Consider the following 24010-nt stretch of genomic DNA (forward strand, 5'->3'; position numbering starts at 1 on the left):
GTCCTTCTAAATTCAGTATGTGAAAGAAGGTCACCTGTAACTTCTCTTTGCATAATTATCCTATAACAAAGCTGGATTCACACTGTTGACTAAATAGCCTGAACAACAATAAATTAGTTCATATTACCATACTTTTGCTGATGCGGATCACATTTGCTGTGAGGTACTTCAAACAGAAATGTTTTTTTTCCCCAAAACAGCCGTAGAAACCCTAATGTTAGCTATGCTACAACTACTGTGCTCTAACGTTGTCATTTAGGTTTTGGAAATACGCATTACGACAAGTGTCTTACTTTGGTTTTCTAGTGATCATTAGGGCTCTTATATGTTATTTAAGAGAGCAGCACTAAAAAAGCATATTTTACTCTGAAATGCATTGAGTATAGAGTATGCATTGATGATGATGTATGAATGACACGAGGGCCTCTTCAGAGCATATTTATTTACAACGTAGTGTTAATAGTCAGAACTTAAAACATAATCCACTCCCCACACCATTCAAAGTGCAACCCATAAGCATAACAAACCCGTTGGTTCGAGAATTAAGCACAGCTACATCTGCAGTTGTCTTTATTTTTCATTATCATCCCAAACAATCCTTGCTAAAGTTGGTAAAACATGCAAAACAAATTCATGAGCTATCCAAAACGTGATGAAAACACATGTAAAAGATTTGAAGAGGTAAAACATACAAAACAGAAGTATTTTTAAGGCAAAATATAGCATCAAGCGCTTTTCAGTTTGCAAAGAAAATCAGAGGTTAATTTGATATAATACATACATTCATGCAAATTGCTGCAGTATTAAACATGTCAGTGTATCTTTTGAGCACTTTGGTAGGACTGGATTTACAGAGAAATAATACAAAAATATACTCAGCGGACCCACTTCAGTTAATGCCAATTTAACAGAAATAGTACACATGCAGATGTGTTTATGGTTTGGGAGTGTTCTCTAAAAAAGAAAAAAAATCAGGACATGACCACACAAAAATCACTATCAGCATCTAAGTAATAAATATATGAAAAAAACAATGAATAGTGCTCCTAGAAAGGTATCCCAGGATGGTTTCATGTTGACTCAGCTCTCATCAAATGGGACGTGCAATGAAAGAAAGGATTTACACTATGGCAGATCTAGAAATAAAAGAAAATAGCCATGAATTAAAATCAAAAGAAACTGAACCATGCAGCAGGAAAAATAGAAATAAAATGAAAATTGCAACACAAATACTGATGAAACTTCAACTTTTGTAAAATAAACTAAAATAGCTACATTTTCAAAAACAGCTATAGACTGTACCTGTGTAACTGCGTGAGGATGACATGCGCTCACAAATCCTTCCAAGTTGAGAGGAGTGTTTGCTGCGGCCAACTCAGTGTACGTGCTCGTATGTTGGAGGCTGTGGGACTGAGGCAGCTGTAAAAAACCAAGATGACAAATAAACTGTCAATCAGCAGTATTAAGAACATCATAGCAGTTCCCTAGTGACGTCATTATGTGTGGGATGGGAAAAAGAATAGCATAAATAAATGACGTCATATTGGCTACGGAATGCAAAATCAGACAACAAAAATTAAAACAAAAAATCAACTTACAAGAAGCAAAAGGACAGGACGCAGGTCTGTATGGGAGAGCAGGGTGAAGTCTGACATCATCTTGGGATTACCCAGGAACACTTGACTGATGGTTACTATATATATATATCATCTTGGAGTGTGTAAAACAATGAAACCCAAGGGATGTAAAAGTCCACTAAATATAAATGGGCATGGCAACAAAAAAATGACGGCTGTAAAATAATTTGAATTTTGTTATGTTTTATTTTTGTATTCTTGTAGCGACCTATAATGTGGCGTCTCACAGGTGTATTCTTACCGGGTATATTATTTAGTTACCCAGTTAAGTCTCAAATAAAAACATTACACATAATTTGTCTATTCTCTAAACAAACATGAGAAATATGTATTTTAGAATCTGTTAAAAATGTTAGCACTATATCGACATACAGCCTCTCATTAAGTAGTGTGTCGAGAAAGATAAAAAATAGACAAATATCCTTAAATTTTAAAGGAATACTGGAAAAATATCTCTCTCTGACATACATGTACTATATATTAGTTTCAGAAAGCACAAGTGTACAACTTTTTAACAAGTGTAGAATGAAAACTATAAAGTCACTTAAAAAACAGCAGAAATGTCATGCTTTGCTCTGAATAATATAAACTGGCTTAGTAATTAGTACTGAGGAAAAAAAACATGGTATGCATATCTATCAATTTTTGCTTTTATCTCCATGTATGAGGCGTGTTTTCTGCTATATGAAAAAAACAATAGCTTTGTCGATTCTTGTGATCTCATACGGGAAAGAATGAATAAATAAATGATATTTGCTTTGTTACTGTAACTTTGTTTCCTATGAAAAATACAACTGTAAAGTACATTATTGCTGTTAATTCTTAGACACCTCGGCTATTGTTAGGAACAGATCTAGATAATCAGAATCTGCGGGTGTAGCCAGTTGAAGAGGATGAGAAGGAGGAGGAGGAGATGCTCAGGCCGAAGCCAGCATCAATGCTGCCTCTCCTGGAGCCTGATCGGGATCCGGTCCTCGAGCCAGTCCGGGAGCCATATGCAGATCCAGGTTGGCTGGCATTGTAGGGACTGTAGAGGCCTTTGCTGGATTGGGAGGAGGCTTCCAGAAGTCTCAGGCCAGATTCTTCCTCGACCATGCTCTTGTCCATCGCATCCTTGAAGGAGATTTTCAGTTTGGTTTTTGGACATGTTAGGTATTTAGAATATGCACCGACATCTCTCAGTTTCTGGGCTGTGCGAGCATCAATTGTGCCCTTCCTGATAGATTCATCTAGTGTCACTCTGCTCTCGACATCAGGCTCAATAAGTCCACCGGTCAGATATTGGACTTCAAGAAAACGCTGCCCAGCTTCATAATACAACCAGCCTTTCTTAAGAGCCTGGGAGGCAGACATCTTTACTTTAGTTCTGGGATCCTCAAATCCATTAAAGGCTTTTTGAGCCAGGTTGAGGCGATCAACCATGATTTTATCCAGGAGGCCTTTTTCAGTCGCATCAGTGAGTGAGAATTTCTCTCCAGTTGTAGGATCAATTATTCCGCCTGTGCAGGCTTGGGCCTCCAACAATCTTTGGCCACTGATGTTGTCTATCAGGTTTCTGTGTATGGCCTCGGTAATAGACACCTTCTCCAGTGTGTCTATATCCAATATTCCAGCTATAGGGCCAGTCTCCTCTGCTGGGTCATTCCATATGACTGCAGGGGGTTTTATGGAAGGTATGGGGCTCATAGGAGAGGAGTAGGTAGAACCGGTGGTGGAACCAAAAGAGGATGTGCGCGAGCGGAAGCCTCCCGCGTTCCCACAAAGCATATCGGCAAATTCTGTGATGGACAAGTTTCCAGATCTGTACGTATCAAGGGAATTCTGGTCAATGAGGCCACGTAAAAGAGCATCGTCAACATCGTACTGTCTGCCGGACCGCCTGTCAATAATAAGTGATTTGACAGTACCATCAGAGGAGGTCATTGTGATCTCTTCCCATTCACACTCCTGCTCAGCAAGCTCCAGGTAGGTTTGGTTGTCAATGAGTCCCTTCCTGTAGGCCTCGTACACAGTCATTTCTTTACCAGTCTCAGGATCTACGATGACAATTCTGCGTTTGCGGACTGAAGATTTCGATGAGGTTTTCGTTTCCCGCTTCTTTTCTTTCAAAAGCAGGAGCACCAGGCCAGTGTCGGGATCAGTGATGCACCTTTCCATGAGCTGTAGGTACGTTAGGTTTTCTTCAGTGTTGGGATCAAAGAAGCCTTTGGTGTCATCAGATGGATCTGTCAAGATCTCATTCATTTCCTCATCAAAGAAGCCACGGTTGTAGGCGACCTCCACTGGCAGACGGTGACTTTCCTCTGGGTCAATGATTCCACCGGTTGCAATCTGGGCTTCCAGGAGACGGATTCCATGATCTTTCAAGATGAGCCCCTTTTTCATGGCCTGGAACAGGGAGATTGTCTTGCCTGAATAAGGATCTCTGTATCCTGTGACTGCACGTTCAGCAGAAAGGAGCTTGTCTTTGAATTCGGGTCCTACGATGCCCATTTTCACTGCATCGTTGACAGTCAGTTTAAGGTTTTTGATGGGATCAATAACATATCCAGTGGATGCCTGTGCCTCAAGGAGTTCAAATGCTGTGCCTGGTCTAATCATGTTCTTCTTCATGGCCTGGTAAATTGATAGACGATCCTTGGTGGACTCTAAAAACACACCAGCAATACAGCTTGTGCCCTCAAGGTACCTTGATAGTCTATTGCTAACCTCCTCCACTGAAATACGACCTTCATTCAGTTCAGTGACAGTCTGCTGGTCAATGATTTTGGAGCGGAGCAGCTCTTCCATTGTGATCTTTTTCCTCAGACCCTGGAACATCACTCTCTTGTCTCCCAGGGAGAGTAGGCGCAACCCATCACGCAACTTGCATCTCTTGAGCAGCTCTGCATATGACAGGTTCTCATCATTGACAGGGTCAATGAATCCCTTAACTGTTTCAGTCAGCTTCTCATTGGTTTCCTTGTTGATGTAACCTCGCTGCATGGCAATGTCTGTTGGCAGGTGGAACTGGAATTCTGGATCAATAATACCACCAGTGGCGTTTTGTGCCTCTAACATCTTTAGCGCATAATCCTCCAGAACAAGATCCTTTTTCATGGCCTGGAAAAGAGATATGATTTTCCCACTGTACGGATCTTTGTATCCTGTGACTGCTCTCTCAGCTGAAAGAAGTTTATCATGCAGCTCAGGGCCGACAACTCCCTTACGGACAGCTTCGTCAACCGTGAGTGTTTCATTTTTGACTGGATCAATAATGAATCCTGTAGCAGCTTGTGCTTCTAGGAGGCTCAGGGCTAGTTCTGGCTTGATGAAATCTTGTTTCATTGCTTGGTATAGGCTTATCTTTGAGTTTGAGTCTGTTGTGACCCCAGCAACACAGCCTGTGCCATAGAGATACTGTTTCACAGTGGTCATCTCCATTATATCGCGGATGTCCCTTTTGCCCTTTTTAAGGAGGTTGTAAGTCTCCAAGTCAATGATGCGAGCATTGTACAGCTCCTCAATTGTTATCCGTCTCCTTATAGTCTTACATGAAAATGGATCATTCCTGACGATCTCTCTCTGCTCCATGATCTCGATAATAATGATGATCATCCGCTCTTTAGTGATTTTACCAGAGCGATATTCGTCCAAGAGCTTCTGCCTCTCTTGCTCTGGAAGCAAATTTGAGTTCATGATTTCCCACAAGTTCACTGGTTTATCAGCAAAGCCCTCGATTGGAATGTCAATCTGGGTGTCGTTCAGGTCACTCTCCGTTTGCTCCTCTGTGTAGAGATATGTCTTTTCCACAACAGTTGGAGACTGAGGCTTGGAGAGGGGAAGGATGAACAGCCCTGTCTCTGGGTCCCTGCGGCATTTGTCTCTAAGCTGTCTGTAGGTAACCTTCTCATCCGTTTCTGGATATGAGAAAGCCTTGTTATCATCAGATGGTTCAGACAGGGTCTTGGCCATTTCTTTGCTGAAAATGTTCTTTTGATATGCAACATCTGTTGGGACACGGTGGCTCTTTACAGGGTCAATAATTCCTCCACTAACCATCTGTGCCTCCATCAAAGGCAGGGCGTGTTCTTTCAGGAGGAGATCTTTTTGCACCGCCTCAAAGAGGGAGATTTTTTTGCCTGTGAATGGATCTTTATAGCCAGTGACAGCTTTTTCTGCAGAGAGAAGTTTTTCATGTAGCTCTGGACCGACAAGGCCTGACTTCACTGCCTCGTCGACCGTTAGGCACTGATTCCTCACTGGATCTACAAGGAAGCCAGTAGCAGCCTGGGCCTCAAGAAGTGAAAGACCTGTGTTGTGTCTAAGAAGCTTTTTCTTCATAGCCTGATATATGCTAACTTTCTCTTTGGTTGGCTCCAGGTAGATGCCAGCAATGCTGTCAGAGCCCTGGAGATATTTATTCACGTCAGGATTCTCACTGACTTGTTTAGGTGTCGTTTTGCCTTGTTGAAGGAGGTCAAAGGTTGGTTTGTCGATGATTTTGGAATCATACAGCGAGGCTGCTGGAACGGGAGCTCTGAGGCCCTTGAAGCTGGACTGTTCTCGTTTCTTGTCCTCTTTCTCATCTACAATTGTGATGATAATAGTGATTATCTTTTCAATTGTAATCTTTCCTGACCTAAACTGTCTGAGCAGCTCAAGCCTTTGCTCCTCAGTGAGATATTCAGAGTTGATGATTTCCCAGATGGTCATCTTCCTGCCCTTAAATGGCCCAGAGTCCAGCTCCACTGTTGCCTGAGTCATAGCCTCTTTAGTCTGGGCATCAGTGTATGTTGGCTCCTCCTTTGCATTAATTGCTTCTTTAGAAAGAGGCAGAAGCTGGAGACCTGTTTTCTTGTCAGTGACACATCTCTTGAAGAGCTGTGAGTACGTGACATTTTCCCTCGTGTTGGGGTCAAAGAAGCACTTTGTTTCATCGGTGGGACTGTTCAGCATTTGTTTCATTTCGTCATCAAAATAGTTTCTCTTGCAGGCCACCTCATGGGGAATGTAATAGCTCTTTACTGGATCAATGATACCGCCAGTGGTCATTTGGGCATCAAGCAGTCGGATTCCTTGTTCTTTAGGTATGAGATCTTTTTTCATTGCTTGGAACAGAGATACGGTCTTTCCAGTGTAAGGATCCTTGTAACCTGTAACAGCTCGCTCTGCCGACAGGAGTTTTTCATGCAGCTCAGGACCAACAACACCTGCTTTGACAGCTTCATCGACAGTGTGCTTCTTGTTGTTAACAGGGTCGACCACGTAGCCTGTCCCTGCTTGGGCTTCAAGCATATTCAAGGCGAGCCCTGTCCTCATCATTTCTTTCTTCATAGCTTGATAGAACGACATTGTCTCCTTGGATGAGTCAATAACTACACCTGCAATGCAATTTGTACCCTTCAGTGCTTTGCGGACAGGCTCAATTTCAGACACCTCTTTGACTGTCTTATTGCCCTTGTGCAGTTTATTGTAGAGGTCTTTGTCAATGATTTGGGATTCCAGGAGTTCAGTGGCAGGGACGGGTGCTCTCAGACCATCGAAGGTAATCTCATTCTTCTTTTCTTTCTCCTCTACCACGGTAATGACAATCTTAATGATCTTTTCGATTGTGATTTTTCCTGTCTTGTATTGACGGAGAAGGTCCTTCTTCTGGTCCTCGGTGAAGTACTCAGAATTGATTATTTCCCAAATGGTGACAGTCTTCCCCTTGAATTGTCCGAATGGCACCGACACGGTCGTTTTGCTGAACACATCCTTCGTCTCCTCCTCCGTGTAAATACTTGAGCAGTGGGCGGCTTTGTCTGTGATCGGCAGGAGTAGCAAATTGGTGTCAGGGTCTGTTTTGCATCTCGCCATTAGCTCAGAATACGTCAATGGTTCCTGAGTGCTGGGGTCAAAGTATCCCTTTGCGTCATCTAAAGGTTTCTCCATAATCGTATTCATTTCACGATCAAACTGTCCCTGTTCGTAGGCAATTTCCTTGGGCACACGGTGACTATTGTTGGGATCGACGATGCCACCAGTTGCAAGCTGAGCCTCAAGGACTCTGAGCGCATGATCACGTTCAATCAGACCCTTCTTCATGGCCTCGAAGACAGAGATCTTTCCACCAGTGTATGGATCTTTGTAGCCAATAACCGCCCTCTCTGCGGAGAGCATTTTGTTGTGCAGTTCGGGGCCAATCAAGTCTTCCTTGACAGCCTCATTTACAGAAAGCTTTTGATTCTTGATGGGATCTAAAATGTAACCTGTGGCTGCTTGAGCTTCAAGAAGGATCATGGCTGTGCCGGGAGTAATCTTCTTCTCCTTTGATGCTTGATAGATGGACATTTTTTGGTCAGATGGTGTCAAAATTCCAGCAATGCAATTCTTTCCTCTAAGAGCTGTTTTAAGTTTGTCAGTCTCACCAAGCTCCTGAACGGTTTTCTTGCCTTTTTGTAGCTGTTCAAACTCCTTCTTGGACAAGAGGCCAACCTGACGAAGTCTGCTTGCTGGTACCTTGTCACGTATGCCGTCGAAAGCCAAGGGATCTGGTCTCTTCTCGACATTGTCTACTGCATCACCGGCATTTTGTCCATTAGGAACCGTTGTTGTGACTGTTGTGACACTGATGAGGTGTCTCTCAGGGAATTTATCAGTCTGTGCTTCCTCCAGCTGCTTCAACTTGTTGCGCAACTTCTGGTTTTCTTCTTCGAGGATCCTCTCTTGTTCGAGTCTCTTCTTCTCCAGTTCCTGCATTTCTTTTTGCTGGTTAAGCATATCTTTCTCAGCCTCTTTTTGCTTGCTGAGGGCCATAGTCATGTTGATGTGGAGTTCATTCTTCTCCTCTTCCATCAGTTTTCTCTGGCGTTCCTGTTCATCTTTGAGAGCTTTGGCCTTTTTGACTTCTTCTTCAAACTGGCTCTCCAGCCTTTTCTTCTCATCTTCAATGAGCTTCTCCTTCTTCAAAAGCATCTCCTTTTCTGTCAGGAAGGTCTGCTGCAGCACTGTCTTCTCATGTTCAATTTGTTTCTGCTGTGCATCAGCCATCTGATGAGAAAAGAGAAAAAGTAAGTCACAATTTTTGTATAGGTGAGGAACACATGTTATTCTTCTTTATGTAAATTATTTAATTTTTTCATGTTAAATCTGTACAATGCACTCTGCTTATGCATATGGAGATAAGAAATTGGTAAAATTTTGCTGTGCAGTTTGCTTCTATGTACTTTTAAAACATATATGTACACCCAGAAGACCCATAATAACGACTTTCCTCAACAAATTAATTTATTTGATTAAATCCCATTTTACAAGACATTTAATGTAAATGTCTTGCCTGGAATCATTTGAACGGAAATGTATCTGCATGGATGTTAAATTTATGGGATTGATAGTGACTTTCAATTATTTATGAATGTAATGTATGTAGAGATATAGACACAGTTCAGCATCTTGCACAATTCACAACTACTTGTTGTAGACTGTATAACCTCATAAAATCTGCAAAGTAAATAAAAAAATAAATAAAGGAATTTGTAGGTTGCTACATTTTATCTGATTTTCTGACTCGATTGACCAATGACAATAACTGTCAATAACTCCACAAGCCTAGAACCATGGCAACTACAAGCGTCCCCAGGCAATATTATTACATTTTTGGTGTTTCCAAATCTGGTTGCTTTCTCCACTTACAGTGGGTTTCTGTTTTTGGTTCTCTTTAAATATTTTCTCTTTTTGCAGTGCGTTGAGCTCTCAGGCTTGTTACAGATCAGCTGAGAAAAGTCACTCACATCACGTCAATTTTGATAATGATGAACTAGATGTGATGGGTTCTAGTGTTTGTATATATCTAGAAAGATTTTAAAACTGCCAATGAAATAATACGTTGTTTCAAATTGAATTGAACAAATTTTGTATTATTACATATAATAAAATATATAAGATTCTCTCATCTTTCACCAGAGGATATGGATAAACTGAGGGGTTTGGAATGTGAGGCCTACGTGTCTATTGATGCATTTCGCTGCACAAATGAGGTGATTTTCTTAGCCACTAATGGATTGGTCTTTTCATCCTGCAACTACAGCTAATACACAAAGATGTGGCTATCATCAATGATGGATGCAGTGGAACATTCCTTTAATACCCATTGCCCCCCCTCTAACCTCCCTTGAGGCTTTCTCGCTAATCACAGTAAGGTTTTGAAGCATTTTATTGCTTTTTTTTTTAAGCATGTCTCAAAATGAAGAAAACATCCAGGATATGTGGGGACATTCGGGATATGATCTGCATGAGAAAAGTGCACTGTAAAAAAAAACATATATTTAAAATCAAAGATGTGGTTTGATGATTAGTATGATCAGAGAACGGAGGAGAGGAAATATGAAGGAAGAAGGGTGTTAGTTTCAGAAAGAGTTAACAATGACATAAGCTGCTCGTTTATGCCATTTTTGACACAATACCTCTTTAGATTTATTTTGAAGCTCTTCTGCCTCCTTTTTCAGTCTAGCCTTCTCCATCTTTAGGCCTGCGATTGCCTGGTGTAAATCGTTAGCCTCTTTGCTGGTATGTAGTTTTTCCAACTCCAGTTTTTCCATCGAAGTCATTTTTTCTTGAGTGTCAATTTCAGTCCTTTGAAGACGAGCAGCAATACTATCAGCTTGTTTTTTGAATTTCTTAGCCTCCTCCTCGGCTTTGGCCTGGGCTTCACTCAGCCGAGAAACCTGAAGCTTGAGTTTTTCCGATTCAGCTACAATCTCCAGTTGCCTCTTCCTCTCCGCCTCGAGTGACTTCTGGTATTCCTGCGTCTCGTCTTGCAGCCGTTGCTGCATCAGCTGTTTGTCCTCCAGCAGCTTTTGTGCCTGCTCCTGAGCCAAGTCCTTCTGTCTCTGGAGCATCTCGGCCTCAGCTCGAAGTCGAGAGGCCTCCTGTATGGCCTGCATTTTCTCTTTGAGCATTTTCTCTGCGAGAACTCGCTGCTGACTGAGGTCTTCTTCTGCGATCTGTCTCAAGCGTGCAGCCTCCTGAGATTCTACACTGAGTCTGGCGGCATCCTCCGCGAGCCTTTTCATGATTTCCGCCTCCTCGGCGAGGAATTTCTGCGTGTTGTCTTTGTCTTTCTTGATGAGGCGTTGATTTTCGTCCTCGATTCGGAGTTTCAGTTTGAGCAGCTCCTCCATCTGAACCTTGACTTTGAAGAGCTCCTCCTCGACCTGGCCCCTTTGCTTGACGGCATCATCCACCTCGTCCTTCAAGCGCTGCAGCTCTTCATCCAGGACCGATTTCTGTTTATCGGTATCATCGAGCTTGAGCTTAACCTTTGTGAGTTCCTGCTCCACTTGGAACTTCTGTTTTAATGTCTGCTCCGCCAGTTTTTTGTGCTTTGCCATTTCAGCATCGGCCTGTTGCTTCTGCTTGAGTGCTGAGGTCTCCGCTTGTGCTCGCTTGGCAGCTTCAAATTCGGCCTCCTTCCTCAGCCTTTCGGCATCCTCCTGAGCTTTGGCTTGAATTGCAGCTTCTTGCTCAGCCGCCACCTTCTGCCGTTCTGCTTCCTCCGCTTGTTGACGAAGCAGAGCTGCCTCCTTCTCGGCCTTCTCCTTAGCAGCCTCTGCCTCCTTGGCCAGCTTCTGGGCTTTCTTGAACTCCTCCCTGAGCGTCTTCTGCATGATGCTGTCTTCCTTCTGTTGGGCAAGGACACTTTGGGCTTGCTGCTCAGCCGCACTGCACTTGAGGGAGGCTTGTTCGGCCGCAACGACCTGCTTTTCCGCTTCGATGTCGGCCAGTTCTTTCTGCCTCCTGGCCTCTTCTGCCTTTTTCTTGAGACGAGCGAGCTCCTCTTGGGCGGCTTTGCATTGCCTGGCTGCCTCTTCCTCTGCAGCGGTGATCTTCTTAACCTTCTCCTCCGCTTCCCTCCTCCTCCTCTCCTCCTCAAGGGCGAGCTTCCTTAGTTTCTCTGCCTCCTCCTCTGTTCTAAGTTTGCTCTGTTGAGTTTCCTCGGCAATGTTCTTCAGTTTGTTCAGTTCCAGCTCCAGGTCAAGTTTTCCAGACGAGGCCTTCTCAAAGTTGAGCTTCAGAATTCGGATTTCTTCTTCGACAACGCGCCTCTGTTTCAGGGTGTCATCCACTATGGCTTTTTGTCTTTCCATTTCGACCTCGGAGGACTTTTTGAGTTGGACGATCTTTTCCTCAATCTCTTGCTTGTGCTGGCTAGCCTGGTCTTCAAGAGCCTTCCTCTGGTAAGCCTCGTCCTCAGCCTGCCGGCGGAGCCTTTCGTTTTCCGCCTCTTTCTCTTTCAGGGCAATTTCCGCCTCCGTTTTCGAGCGAGTGGCGTCGCTGATGGCGGCCAGCTTCTCTTTGAGAATCCTCTCGGCCTCCGCCCGCTGACGAGCCGCCTCTTCCTCGGCAACCTGCCTCTGATGCTTGGCCTCCTCGGCGATGGCTCTGAGCTTGCTTGCCTCCTCAGCCACGTCCCGCATCTTGCTGGCCTCGGCCTCAAGAAGCTGCTTGCTCTTCTCCGTGTTGGACATGGTCTCCTTCTCGGCTTTGGACTTGAGTTGAATGAGTATGTCCATTTCGCTCCTCACTTTGGCCAGCTCATCCTCCAGCTGTTTCCTCTGTTGTTGCGCGGCAACGACTTCATTCTTCAGGCGGTAGAGTTCGTCCTCGAGGAGGGACCTCTGCTGTTCTGCGTTGTCAAAGTCGGCCCGAAGGCGAATGAGCTCGTGTTCTGCGGTGAGTTTCTGCTGAGCTGTGCTCTCAGCGACCTTCCGCTGCCTCTCGAGCTCTTTCTCGGCCATGTCCTTCTGCTTGAGGGCGGACTCTTCAGCTTTGGTTCTCTTCCTAGCCTCACGCTCGGCCTCCTCCTTTTGTTTCTCAGCGTCTTCTTGGGCGAGGCTCTTTTTGTGAGCTTCCTCCTCAGCCTGGAGTCTGAGACGGAGGGCCTCGTTGGCTTTTTGCCTCCACTTCTCGAGCTCCTTCTCCGCCTCTTCTCGGGCATTCACGGCGTCCTCCTGTTGTTTCTTGAGTTGGGCTGCTTGTTGTTGCAGCTGAAGGACGGCGCCGTGCTCTTGTTTGAGGGATTCTTCCAGCTTCGAGGTCTTTTCAACAAAGGAGGTCTGCTTGCTCTGGAGCTCGGCCGCGGCGCTCTTCTGGGCCGCCACGTGGGCGACCTTGATTTGTCTCTCCTTTTCAATCTCGGCTTGCTTCACTTGCCTTTCAGCCTCCTCGGCCTGCATCTTGAGATTTTCCAGGTCTTCCAGAGCTTTTTGCTTCTGCTTCGCAGCTTCTTTCTCCGCTTCAGATTTGCGTTTCAGCTCCTCCTCCGCCGCACGCTTTTTCTGGGTCTCCTCGTTGACTTGTCTGTGGAGCTTCTCGGCTTCCTCCTGGGCGACCTTTCGGAGTCTCTCAGCTTCGGCTGCTCTTTCGCGAAGTTGATTTAGTTCAGATTCGGCGGAGGACTTTTGTTTGACTGTTGTCTCCAGTTGGATCCGGATGAGGTGGATTTCCTCCTCAATCTTGGTCCTGCTATGAAGAGCCTCGTCCACCTGTTGGCTTTTGGACTTGATCTGCTGCTCCGACAGATTTTTGAGCTCATGTAGTTCCAGCTGGATGTTGTGCTTTTGCTTCTCTGCGTCTACAGCAGCAATCTCTCTCCTGCTAACTTCTTCCTGCATCCGGAGCTTCAGCTCTTGAGCCTCTTTCTCAGCTTCGGCAATGGCCTTTGCATGAGCTGCAGCTAACTGCTTCTGTTTGTCTAACTCAGCCTGCATCTCGGCCATTTTTTTCTGCTCTTCTGCTTTGAGTTTCTTTGCAGCTTTCTGCATTAGTGGAGGCAAATGGTAAAGAAAAGATTATAATCAAGCATGATTTGTTAAAGGTAGGACTGTACATTAACCAGCTCAAAGGGTGTGGATTAAAATTGTAATTGCTACGGTAATCACAGCCTAATCACACCGGAATGAGAGCGGTTCAATGTACTGTATTACCTGGGCAATGTTAATGTTAAGGTTAGCTCAAAGGTCAAGGCAAAAGGTCAATCACTGGACACAAATTAGATGCACATTAATCAAAGTGATTGTTAATTCAAGATGCGATTAAAAAATGAATGACAAGACAATTTTACGAAAACAACGGATGACGGGGATGAATGAATGAATGTATGGAAACAAAACATCACTTCACAACACAGCAAGAAAAGCATATGGCATGCGACTGTAGCTGCTTCTAACTTTCAAAACGGCCTCATAATTGTTATTCCAATACAATATTCTATATGTACAATTTAGTTTCAATTGAAAATTGTTTGATGAAGTACTTTTTTTCAAGATGTATTGCATAAATAAAGGGACAAGCCATTTCTATGTAAGTAGGGCTATTTTCAACACGTAGTTTATGTCGCTATTTCATTTTTGTATATTTTTATTCTAAATCTATTGTGTTTTTTAAGTGGGTTTCTGTTGTTTCAGATAAAACTGTATTTTAAAAACAACAACTGACTGCTTCACCTCATTCACTTGAGGTGAGATTTTAAAAAACGTCTCATCCGGGCACTCTTGGGTTCTTTAATTCACCATAAAGCCAGGGAGGCCAGGTTCAAACAACGGAACCCTTTTATAGAGGCAGGAAGTGCAAGAAGCCCTGTGACGTGGGTTTAAAAGATCACTAAGTACACAGCGAGAGTAAGGAAGTCTGGAAGCTCCTAGTTCAAGAAAAGGCTGCAGTGAAAGCAAGGAAATAAATATGCCACAAAAAGCCAAAGTGTGGTTTGAGAGACACAGATGTTAGGATAACAGAGGGAATAGTAGAAACACTGAATAATTTACCTCTTTAATGCTCAAACAAGTTAAGCATTCATCATGGCAAAGCACTGGCAAGCAGTTAAGAGAAGCAAGAGCAAAAAAAAAACAAAAAAAACATTGGGGTTAGAAAATAATGTGAAACTTGAAAACGTGTGTTAATTTAGGGGGTAGGAGGGCTGACGACCATGAACAATAGTCTGAAACACCTTGGTTTTAACCCCAGGAAGAGAAGTGGCCAGAAGGATACGAAAGGAAAGGAGAATCTTAGTGAAAGAAAGAACCCGTAACTCCTAATCCTCAAAATGCACAGCATGAATGGAGATGGGGCAGCGAGCGAAGCGCTCTGTATTTGTTTGGTCTAGTTTCACACTGATATTCAGAATCAATGTCAACGTCTCAATGAAGCAGAATAAGTAATCTTAATAAAACACTGTTTTCACTTGAATGAGACGACACTCAAACCTCATGAAGATTATTGCAGTTTGCAATTCTTAACTTGGGTGTCTCATCAATCCCGTATAGAAGTCCTTCTCAAGCCTATAGATCAGCTACAGCGCGCCAATGTTTCAAGCGTAACCAGTGCAAAGGAACTGTTTGTCACCCGTACATTCATGGGAAATGTGTGCGTGTGCTTGTGTGTGACACACAGTGCGCGCATGCGTTCGTTTCGGGAATCGGCGGGGAATTTTGTTGGTCGGTTGATTATTTGGCCGGCTGGTCGGGTGAAAGTTAGAATTGAGTTTGTTTGGGATCCTCAGCCAGTTGCCACGCACCTCCTCGTCCTCCAGGCGCCGCTGAGAGTCGGTGATGAACTTGATGTACTGACTAGTCAGAGTCATCAGCTCACTGTAGCGCGTCCTCAGCGTTACATACTGATTCAGGGAGAGACGAGCAGAACATCGGTCATTTACAATGAAACGAGTTAATGCTGCAGCCAACGGGTTTTTTTTTTCGGGAAACACACCTCCTGAATAATGTTGTCAGAGGCAGAGTCCATTTTGGATTTCTTCAAGGGAGAAGCAAGGGGATCCACCTGGGCTTGGTAGGCAACCACCTGGAGTTCATAGTCCTGATGGTGAAAAGGTCAATTCTCCATTATTGATGCTTCCAATTACAATATTCACAACAATGAATGAATGATGTTGTTTTTTCATGCTCACCTTGATAGTATTAATGTACGCTTTAGCATACTTTTGACACTCATCGACTTTGCCTTGGTTGCTCTCAATCTCCTCCAGCAGTTTCTGTTTAGAATATGGGTTTGAATTTAGTTACTTGAGCTCAATAGTTCCATAGGAAATTAATTTGAAAATAAACACTAGTGCCAAGAAATACCGGCACTGGATTTACCTTCTCCTGGCTCAGTTGTTCATTGAGCGTTTTGCTGTCGGTGATGAGCACGGCCTGGATCTTGTCCTGCCTTTGCTTGGCGTCAGCGATCCAGTGGATCAGCCAGTCGTAGCTCTCGCGATAGTAGCCCAGCTGGCGGCCGAGCTGCTCCAGCTCTCTCTGCCGGACGTCCGTCTGGGCGAACACGGCCTTCCAGCGCTCCTGAAGGCCGGACAGGAGCTGGCGGTAGTGGTCCAGCTCGACGTCCCGCTCGCTGTGCACCCGTGACATCTTGTCGCTCACTGCCTTGGCCTTCTTCAGTTCTTCTTCCAGGCAATCGAACACTGGCTGTTCGCCCTCAGCCTCCTCTCGCATTGTCTGCAAAATCACAGTGAGCAAACACGGTCGAGATCACCGCTCAGGCTCAATATGCTGATTTGAAGATGCTTTGTATTGTACACAGAAGTTGACGCCTTAAACAGATCTTTACCTTAAGCATTTTTCTGTAGGTCTCTACTTCTTTGCAATCGCTGGGCACGGTGTGAACCTCCCGCAGAATGTTCTCATACTGCTTGAGAACTCCCTCTGCACCCTGTGTGTTACGGATCACCATTTCCACGGTCTTCAGCCTGGGAAAAGCATTATTAGGTTACGTGCATTAGCGGGGCAAAGGGGGGTGGGTGCATTTTACTCATTCCCACTTTGCTGCACTGGGGACTCACTTCTCGAGGTAAACGGAGGAGAGCACGCTGGCATGATCCATCTTCTGCACGGTGAGTTCAAGCTCTGAGCGCAGAACAGGAGCTGAGACAGACTGCTGAGGGGAAGCCAAGACCTCTTGTGTCCTCGAAGAAACCTTATCAAGGTCCTTCTTGAGGCTCTTCAGCTTCGCCTCGACTTTCTGCACAACACAAGAAGACAACATGTCAGAGGGGAGTAAAACTTGTTCAACATGAGGACAAAGAAATCCCAAGCAAAGTGTTATAAGGGAGCAGGTTGCTAAGACGCGCTCGAAGGCACCTTTAACATTTAAATGCACAGTCTCACATCAGCAGGAGCCTGAGCAGCTGCTGTTGGAAAGCAGCCAGAAGTCCTACTGTAAAATTCTGCAACTCTCTCTTAACGGCTACAAATGTAAGACCTGAAGCGATTACAATTCTCTGCGGCGTGTGCACACCCAGAGCTACACTGAGTGCGGTACTACCACTTCCATTACCCATTGCCCGTTATGGAATTAGTAATTTCCCTCTTTCCTCTATGTGGCTGGATATGTTTGGCCTCCAGGGCTCGTGGGTTGCTAAGAGCCTTGCTCGACGTCTGTAGATGTTGCCATGCAGGCTCAATTGACGCCCAAAGCTTAAGCCCTTGGCCATCGGATTCCAGCCCGTGTGCATTGGTGTCTAACTAATCCGGTCCCATTGATGTGTGCAGTACCTGCTGGTCTGCTGTCTTCTCAGCGCATTCTTTCAGAGGCTCCGTCTCCATAGGTTTGCGTATGCGAGCCACGGTGCCGGCCTCGCAGGCCTCTATGATCACACGCAGGTCCTTGATCTCAGATATGTAGTTCTTACAAAGGGTCTCATCCTGTTGACCTGTGTAGCAAAATACGTATTACTTGAGGACAGCAAAATAGGATGAGGATAATAATAATACGTTTTGGTGCATTCGAGGGCTGAGAACTAAGAAATACTGAATACTGTAGATAAAAAAAAAGTACGTAAGTCACAGTGTGTTGTTGATGTTAATGGGAAACTGCATGTATATTTCACACTCAAATCATAAGCAGGGTGATACGTGCAGCTCATTATGCGTCGGGACACACGCAGCTCTACATAAGCTACAATCCTAACGGCAAATAGCAGGAATGTTCTACCCAAATAAAGAAGTGCAACCAAACCAACATGCAGTCACTTAGAACTCTAATCACACTGATGTCTTTGAGCAGCTCATTCAAAGCTCAAAAAGCGTGTTTATACACTTGCTTGGTGACGGCTTGCCATCAACTCACCTTTGAGCCTAACAACCATTACTCCTGAAAGGTGATGCATTACAGTCTGTGAAGTTGGGAGTAACGTGTTGTACGCTCCCTTCCATGAATCTTTTGTTGTTAAGATGAAGATGAATCAAAGTTACCTTTCTCCATGGAGCGGATCAGGTGGTCGAAATGCTGGGTGGACTTGGAGTAGTCTTCCTCGACCTGCATGCGGTCACCGGGGCCAAAGAGCTGCGAGTCCTGGCTTTCGCGCATGTAGTCCTGGTAGTGGAGCTCCAGGTTCCTCATTATCAGCCTGTATTCCTCTGATTTCATGGTCTTCAACTGCAAAGGATGGAGAAGAATGAGGGATTTGACATTTTAGTCAGACAAAAGATAGAGAGAGAAAAATTGCTCATTTTAATAGCACACTATTCAGAGCTATAACATGATCGTACAGCAACTGGATGTGAGACCAAACACTTAACGTAATCAGACCCTTCCCTGTATCGCCTGCTCTTAAAACAACAGATGAGTTTGAATATGAATATTTATTAATACAAAAAACGATTAATATGCTTTGTGTATTTATCTCTTTTTGTCACATAAAGATCTAATTTACAACTTTCATGCAAAAGTGTTCACGCCCACCGTTGTGATGTTCCAGGAGTGTATCTGGGTGAAGTCTTTCATCAGGTACTGCCAGGATAGCAAGCTCTTCATGTCTATGTGGAGCGTCTGCCACATGGACACCATCTGCTGATAACCTGAATCCAGACTGGAGAAGGAGAGGAACACAGCAGGAAGTAAGAAACGGAGGTTTAACCTCTCCAGGCCACGTTCAGTTTATCTTTAAACTCATTGTGTATTTGCTGTAATTGGATTGGACCGGTTCACGGAATGAAGCACAATTTGCATTCCTTAATTAGTTAACAGATGAAATTTATCGTTATCATTTTATCATTGGCCAAATAGATCCGGACACCCGGCTCCCTGACCCCAAAAAAGAAATATTAATATATAAACCCTGCTGGGTGTCGGCATGTGTTCTCACCTGGAGACACTGTCCACGGCCTCCTTGTTGACGGGAGGCACCATGAAGCAGACGGAGGGCACCACCGCCTCGTGTCCAGAGTGGTTCAGCACCTTCCACTTGAAGGGCTGCGAGTTGTTGAGCAGCGCGCACTCGTCTCCTTTGTGGACGGTGATCTGAAAGACCATCGCCGATCGCTCGATTACACACCCATTCAAGAGGGTCCTGCAATACGTCGGAAGCCCTGTGGGCGAATCACAAGCGACTGACCTCCTGCTGCTTGAAGTCACAGACGGCCTGGACGGGCAGTTTTCCTTTGATGGGGGTGGTGGGGTTGCGGGGTTTCAGCTGGATGATGGACTTGGCTCTCTTGTTCAGGCCGGTCGCAATGGTCTTGAATTCATTCAGCTGTTCTTTCTCCTCCTGGTGGAAAATAAACACATTCAATTGAAATGCATATATATATATATATATATATATATTGACGTACATTTTATGAAGCTCCTCTGACATAAAACTCACCACAGTATCCTGCAGCAGATCCTCCAGCCGCGTGGCCGTGGTGGAGCGATCGCAGCTGTATTTCTTTTTCATGTTCTCTTGCATTTTGTTCATCTTATCTTGAGCCTCTTTCACATCTGCAAAGAACTGAAAGGGAAGGACACGATGGGGGACAGGACATTTGAGTCTTTGCTCTATGGCCGATGGATGCACGTACAGTGTTATTGGAATGCCGCAGATCAGTTTTAATTCCCATAGCCGACCCATACCTGGTAGTAGGCTGTGTTTTCTTTGAGATGAGCCTCGATGCAACAGCACAGCTGGAGGATCCAGCTCCACTGGGTCTGCAGGGCGGCTGTGAAGGACTGAAAGAGACAGAGGAGACATGATGACGGTGCATTGGTGGAGGCCGCACTCTGTAAGCTTTTACACAGCATGTGGACTTTGGCTGTTTAAAGTAATTACTTCAACGGTCTTCTTGCCGGGATGGCCGTCCCTGACAAGCCTGTCCCCCATGACCTGGAGATCACTGACTTTCTTCTCCCTCAGCTCCAGCTCTCGCATCAGACCCTGGATGATCAAAATAAGGCTATTAATGGCAATCTTGGTAGGAAAAACAAAATACTGGTTACTTTTTATGTCATTATTGGAGACCAGATGTAAGAGCTGGTACGTGAAGGCGGGATTTGCCGTAAAACGCACCGAGTAGTTGTCTTTCTTAGCCGTCATGTTGGCGTTCCTGTCGCTCCAGTCGAAGTTGACCTCCTCTTCTTCTTTGTCATTTAACCACATCATTTCCTTAGTGGCAGCGCCGATGAAGGTGTGGAGTGAATCCAAGTTCTTCAGGCGGGACTTGGAAGAGTTCTGAGTAAAAAAACAAAAAACAAACAAACAAACAGCTTTCGAATACCTACAACTTCAACTTGAGGTGAATTTGTTCAGTTTGAAATGCAACGTCTCTTACCAGTAGCTTGCCGTACTGCAGATCCAGTTTACCCATGTACTCCCTGTACGAGCCCTTGCCGATAGGAGAGAGCTGACTCTGCAGTAAATGAAAGATGCAACGGGGGTTAACTTTTTTAAAAATCAGCAGCACAGCGTCGGACATTGCACGATCCTCCGCCCACGACGGTGCTACCTCGTCGGCCCTGGCGCGTTCGATCTTGGAGCGGAAGTCCTCCACAGTTTTGTGCAGGCCTCTGTGGCTGCCCAGCTGGGACTCCACAGAGGGCAGATCGGAGCCCCACTCCGCCCCGTCGATGCGAAGCTGGTTCTCCTCCACCCAGGCCAGGAGGTCTTTGACGTAGCGGATGGTCACGTCGTCCTGCTCAGGTCGCACAGACTGCGTCTGAGGAACCTGGGTAATCTTCATAGAGGACTTCAGGCGGAGGTTGTAATCGGTGCGCAAGTTGACCAGGCGCTCGTGGAGGCAGTAAACCCTGTGGGGACGAGAAACACGGCACTCTTATACTGATGAGCTTTTTTTTTTTTTTTCTTCTTTTAGATTCAGACCTGCGCCTTTTAACTGTTTTTGTAGAAGATGTGATGTTTATGTCCGAGGTTCCCCTGGATGCAGGACGCGTCGAACCCACCTGCGGTACATCTGTTCCGCCTGAGGGTGGCGCCCATCTTTGAGTATCTGCACATCGTTGAAGAGCAGGCGGATGGCGTTGTCGGCCTTGTCCAGCTCCCGCTCCACTTCTGCTGTGTGCTGAGCTGGTTTCCCCGCTTTCAGGAGACGGATGTCCTACAGCAGGGGTGTCAAACTCAATTGAACAGGGGGCCAAAATTCAAAACACACTTCAGGTCACGGGCCGAACAGAATAAACATTTATTGAACACACTAAAACTAAAAGTTTCTTTTAACATAAATATAAATACAAACAGACAGGAATGTTATTCTGCAATAAATAAACTTAAACTTAACTTAACTTAAAATATCTTGCTCTCCATAAAAATATATCCAGTCAAAATTATACAAGTTAGAAATATGAACATGCTGCAAAAAAACGCCTGAAAAAATAAAATAAAAATTGTGACAGTGCTTGCGCTTTAAGTAAACTTTAAAATAACAAATCAAAACATTTGAGTTTCTTTGCTTTTGTCATTTTATTTAAAAAAAACTGATTTTACTCTCCATAAAAATATCTCCTGTCAAAATTATACAAGTTAGAAATATGAACATGCTGCAAAACAAAACAAAACCTGGAAATATAAATAAAATTTGTGCTTTTCAGAAATAACAAATAACGATGCAAAACATTCAGTTTTCTTTGCTCTTATGCCATTTTATCGGAGCTGGATGCTTTGCATCTTTTTCTGGCAACAAGTTGGTTTATGTTTGGCGCGAGGTCCTGTGTTGTGGAGACTCAGGATGGACTGAAGGTTCATCAGTGAGACGACTCCTGTGTGCTGTTTTGTTTGTCTTCACTGAGAACAGCTTCTCACGCAGATATGTGCTACCAAACATGCACAAGGTTCGATGTAGACGGAGCTGGGACATTGCTGCGGGACTGGAGTGAATAAACAGTGTCGGACTTTGTCTTTAGTGTCCCATTACACTGCAGCTAAATCAGCTGAATCTGCACAGGTGCAGTTTCCACGTCGACGGCAAATGGGTTGCGAAACCACTCAAAATATTTTTTTTGTTCCTCAAAATCACCAAAGCGCCGCGCGAACTCCGCGCGCAATGCGCTCAGTTTATCAGCAACGTGCGTATTTGGGAACACCGCTGTGCCGCATTAGTTGGCAACAGGGAAAGTGGGGCAAGTTGCACTGGTGCATTTGTGTCTCCCATGAAATCAGCTTCACTGGAAATGCCTTCACTGCGTCATACATGTCAGTGATCATGCGGTCACGTCCCTGGAGCTGGAGGTTTAAGGCGTTGAGACGAGCGGTTATGTCAGCCAGAAACGCCAGGGAAAGCGCTCGGCAAGGCAGCTGAAGGGCTGCATTATGGGATCTGTAGTTTATTTTGTTATCAGCGCTTCATATCGTCGGGCCATTAGTAACAATAATATAAAATGATCTCGCGGGCCAGATATAATTGCATGCCGGGCCGGATATGGCCCGCGGGCCTTGAGTTTGACATATATGTCCTACAGGGTGGACAATCAATATTTTTTTACTTTTCTGTAGCTTTTCATGATATAGTTGGTGGATAACCTTAAAGGCAGTATTCTCTTCGGTGGTTGTAAGATGTCCATAGTTAGTTTTTGTTTCTTTTTGTTTACTTGAGACATAAAAAGAGCAAATTTATCATTTTTCTTTATATCGAAAAACGTTTTGGTCACAATGAAAACTAATTACAAGGATGGTCTCTAAACTGTTGTATGGATTCTTTTGTTTTGTGAACACCAGCAAAGAGCAGTATTTCTAAGGTGAGACATGAACAGCACTCACTGTCTGCAGAAGGGTCTCCAGGTGGCTGAGCTGGCCGTCGTACGTCCCCGACTCCATCTGGACTTTACTGAAGATCCTCTGGAGTCTCTCGAGTCTGGATGAGAAGACAATAGACCAGTAAGACATCGACAAGACCAACAGAAGCTGCATTGCAGCAACTGCTCCGATTCATGAGGGCCACTGACAAATGTCACTCCTCAACGCTTTAGGGAAAGACCACGAGAGAGACGGTTCTCATCGTGTCTTCTGAAAATAATCTGCCCACGTAGTCGAAAATGTCCTACGACAAAGACATCCTGTCTGCTCCTTCGCTCATTCAGTCAGTTCAGATGACCGCAGCATCTCATGAAACCGTCCCATTATCCAGGCGCGACACGCCGCCGCTCTACATTATGAGGAACGCAGGAGCTATTACCAGGCCTCCATGGGATCAGCGCAGTGGTGTTGCAGGTAACACAATAACACCCCCTCGGACTAAAGCTGGGACACGAGCTAATATTTGAACCTTTATTCCTCAACTCTCGTTTTCACAACAAAATGAATCAAATAATATACTGCGGCACATGGCGCGCTGTCCGAACCTCTCAAACTCTATCCTGAGCAGCCGTTCTCTCTCCAGGATGGCCACGTGAAGTCGACCCCATTCTTTCTCCACATCAATGGGGTGGTACCCTGGAGGGACCTTCACCTGACCAGCATGCACGGCACTCTGCGGGCAGGAGGGAGCGACATCTGTGAGCCGGCGCTCGACACAACGGAGCGCAGTGAAACAAACAAACGAACGGAGAGAACGTCGGGGTCAGCTCGCCTCAAAGGACTGGTAGATGTGCTTGGACCGGTTCTTGTCGGACTCTTTCGCCGGCAGCTCGGTCTCTTTGAACTTCAAGAACTGCCGCCAAAGAATCTAAAGGAAATATGAGGAAAAGAAAGATTGAAGGAGCATTTCTTCATTTGATTTATCTCCTGAATGACGTACTGTTTTGCACATTGAAATTGATTTAAAATCCTACTTTCCGAAATAGCATAAGCGCATTAGCACGTTAGCAAATCAGGTTACAGTTTTAAAGTCTCTACACAATGAGGGGCATTCACATGACTGGTGTAATATTGTGACTTAAACAACCTCACTGCCTGTTACTCGCTCTCTAAACAGACTTTAAAAAGTAATATCTGACCTTTGCATAATACTCTGATTTCAGAGAGAATTAAGGAAAATGCTGAAGTCACGCTATGCTTTTGTTCTGCGGCGCGGACAGGGAGTGGCACAGTGATCATGCTTCTCGGGATTAGGTCCAGCATGTCCTCAGCACCCACCCTGCCCCACCTACAGCACAACAATGCCAGGGGACACAGTTCTGTCCCTAGTTAGACATTG

General features: G+C 44.9%; 1 protein-coding gene across 46 annotated transcripts in view; it reads right to left on the reverse strand.

The window, feature by feature from the left end:
- Positions 1–423: 423 nt before the first annotated feature.
- Positions 424–24010, reverse strand: part of plecb (plectin b) — a 97281-nt gene continuing 73694 nt past the window's right edge. For 32 of the 46 annotated variants that reach the window (XM_078095377.1, XM_078095376.1, XM_078095375.1 and 29 more), the window contains 26 exons: positions 23444–23539; positions 23217–23344; positions 22636–22729; positions 20826–20980; positions 20372–20672; positions 20198–20275; positions 19936–20097; positions 19699–19803; positions 19503–19598; positions 19255–19380; positions 19003–19155; positions 18754–18908; positions 18351–18477; positions 17861–18044; positions 17736–17759; positions 17162–17319; positions 16450–16628; positions 16218–16356; positions 15749–16105; positions 15559–15642; positions 15363–15467; positions 15172–15270; positions 10064–13417; positions 1599–8651; positions 1303–1419; positions 424–1136 (listed from right to left, as the gene is read on the reverse strand). In XM_078095377.1, the coding sequence (XP_077951503.1) occupies positions 2499–8651; positions 10064–13417; positions 15172–15270; positions 15363–15467; positions 15559–15642; positions 15749–16105; positions 16218–16356; positions 16450–16628; positions 17162–17319; positions 17736–17759; positions 17861–18044; positions 18351–18477; positions 18754–18908; positions 19003–19155; positions 19255–19380; positions 19503–19598; positions 19699–19803; positions 19936–20097; positions 20198–20275; positions 20372–20672; positions 20826–20980; positions 22636–22729; positions 23217–23344; positions 23444–23539 (12612 nt within the window). In that variant the 3' untranslated portion in view covers positions 424–1136; positions 1303–1419; positions 1599–2498. The remainder of the gene's footprint in view (positions 1137–1302; positions 1420–1598; positions 8652–10063; positions 13418–15171; positions 15271–15362; positions 15468–15558; positions 15643–15748; positions 16106–16217; positions 16357–16449; positions 16629–17161; positions 17320–17735; positions 17760–17860; positions 18045–18350; positions 18478–18753; positions 18909–19002; positions 19156–19254; positions 19381–19502; positions 19599–19698; positions 19804–19935; positions 20098–20197; positions 20276–20371; positions 20673–20825; positions 20981–22635; positions 22730–23216; positions 23345–23443; positions 23540–24010) is intronic. The other 14 variants (XM_078095378.1, XM_078095392.1, XM_078095406.1 and 11 more) reach the window with 3 other exon arrangements.

Source organism: Gasterosteus aculeatus, chromosome 20 (assembly GCF_964276395.1).
Source record: "Gasterosteus aculeatus chromosome 20, fGasAcu3.hap1.1, whole genome shotgun sequence".
Taxonomy (NCBI): Eukaryota; Metazoa; Chordata; class Actinopteri; order Perciformes; family Gasterosteidae; genus Gasterosteus; species Gasterosteus aculeatus.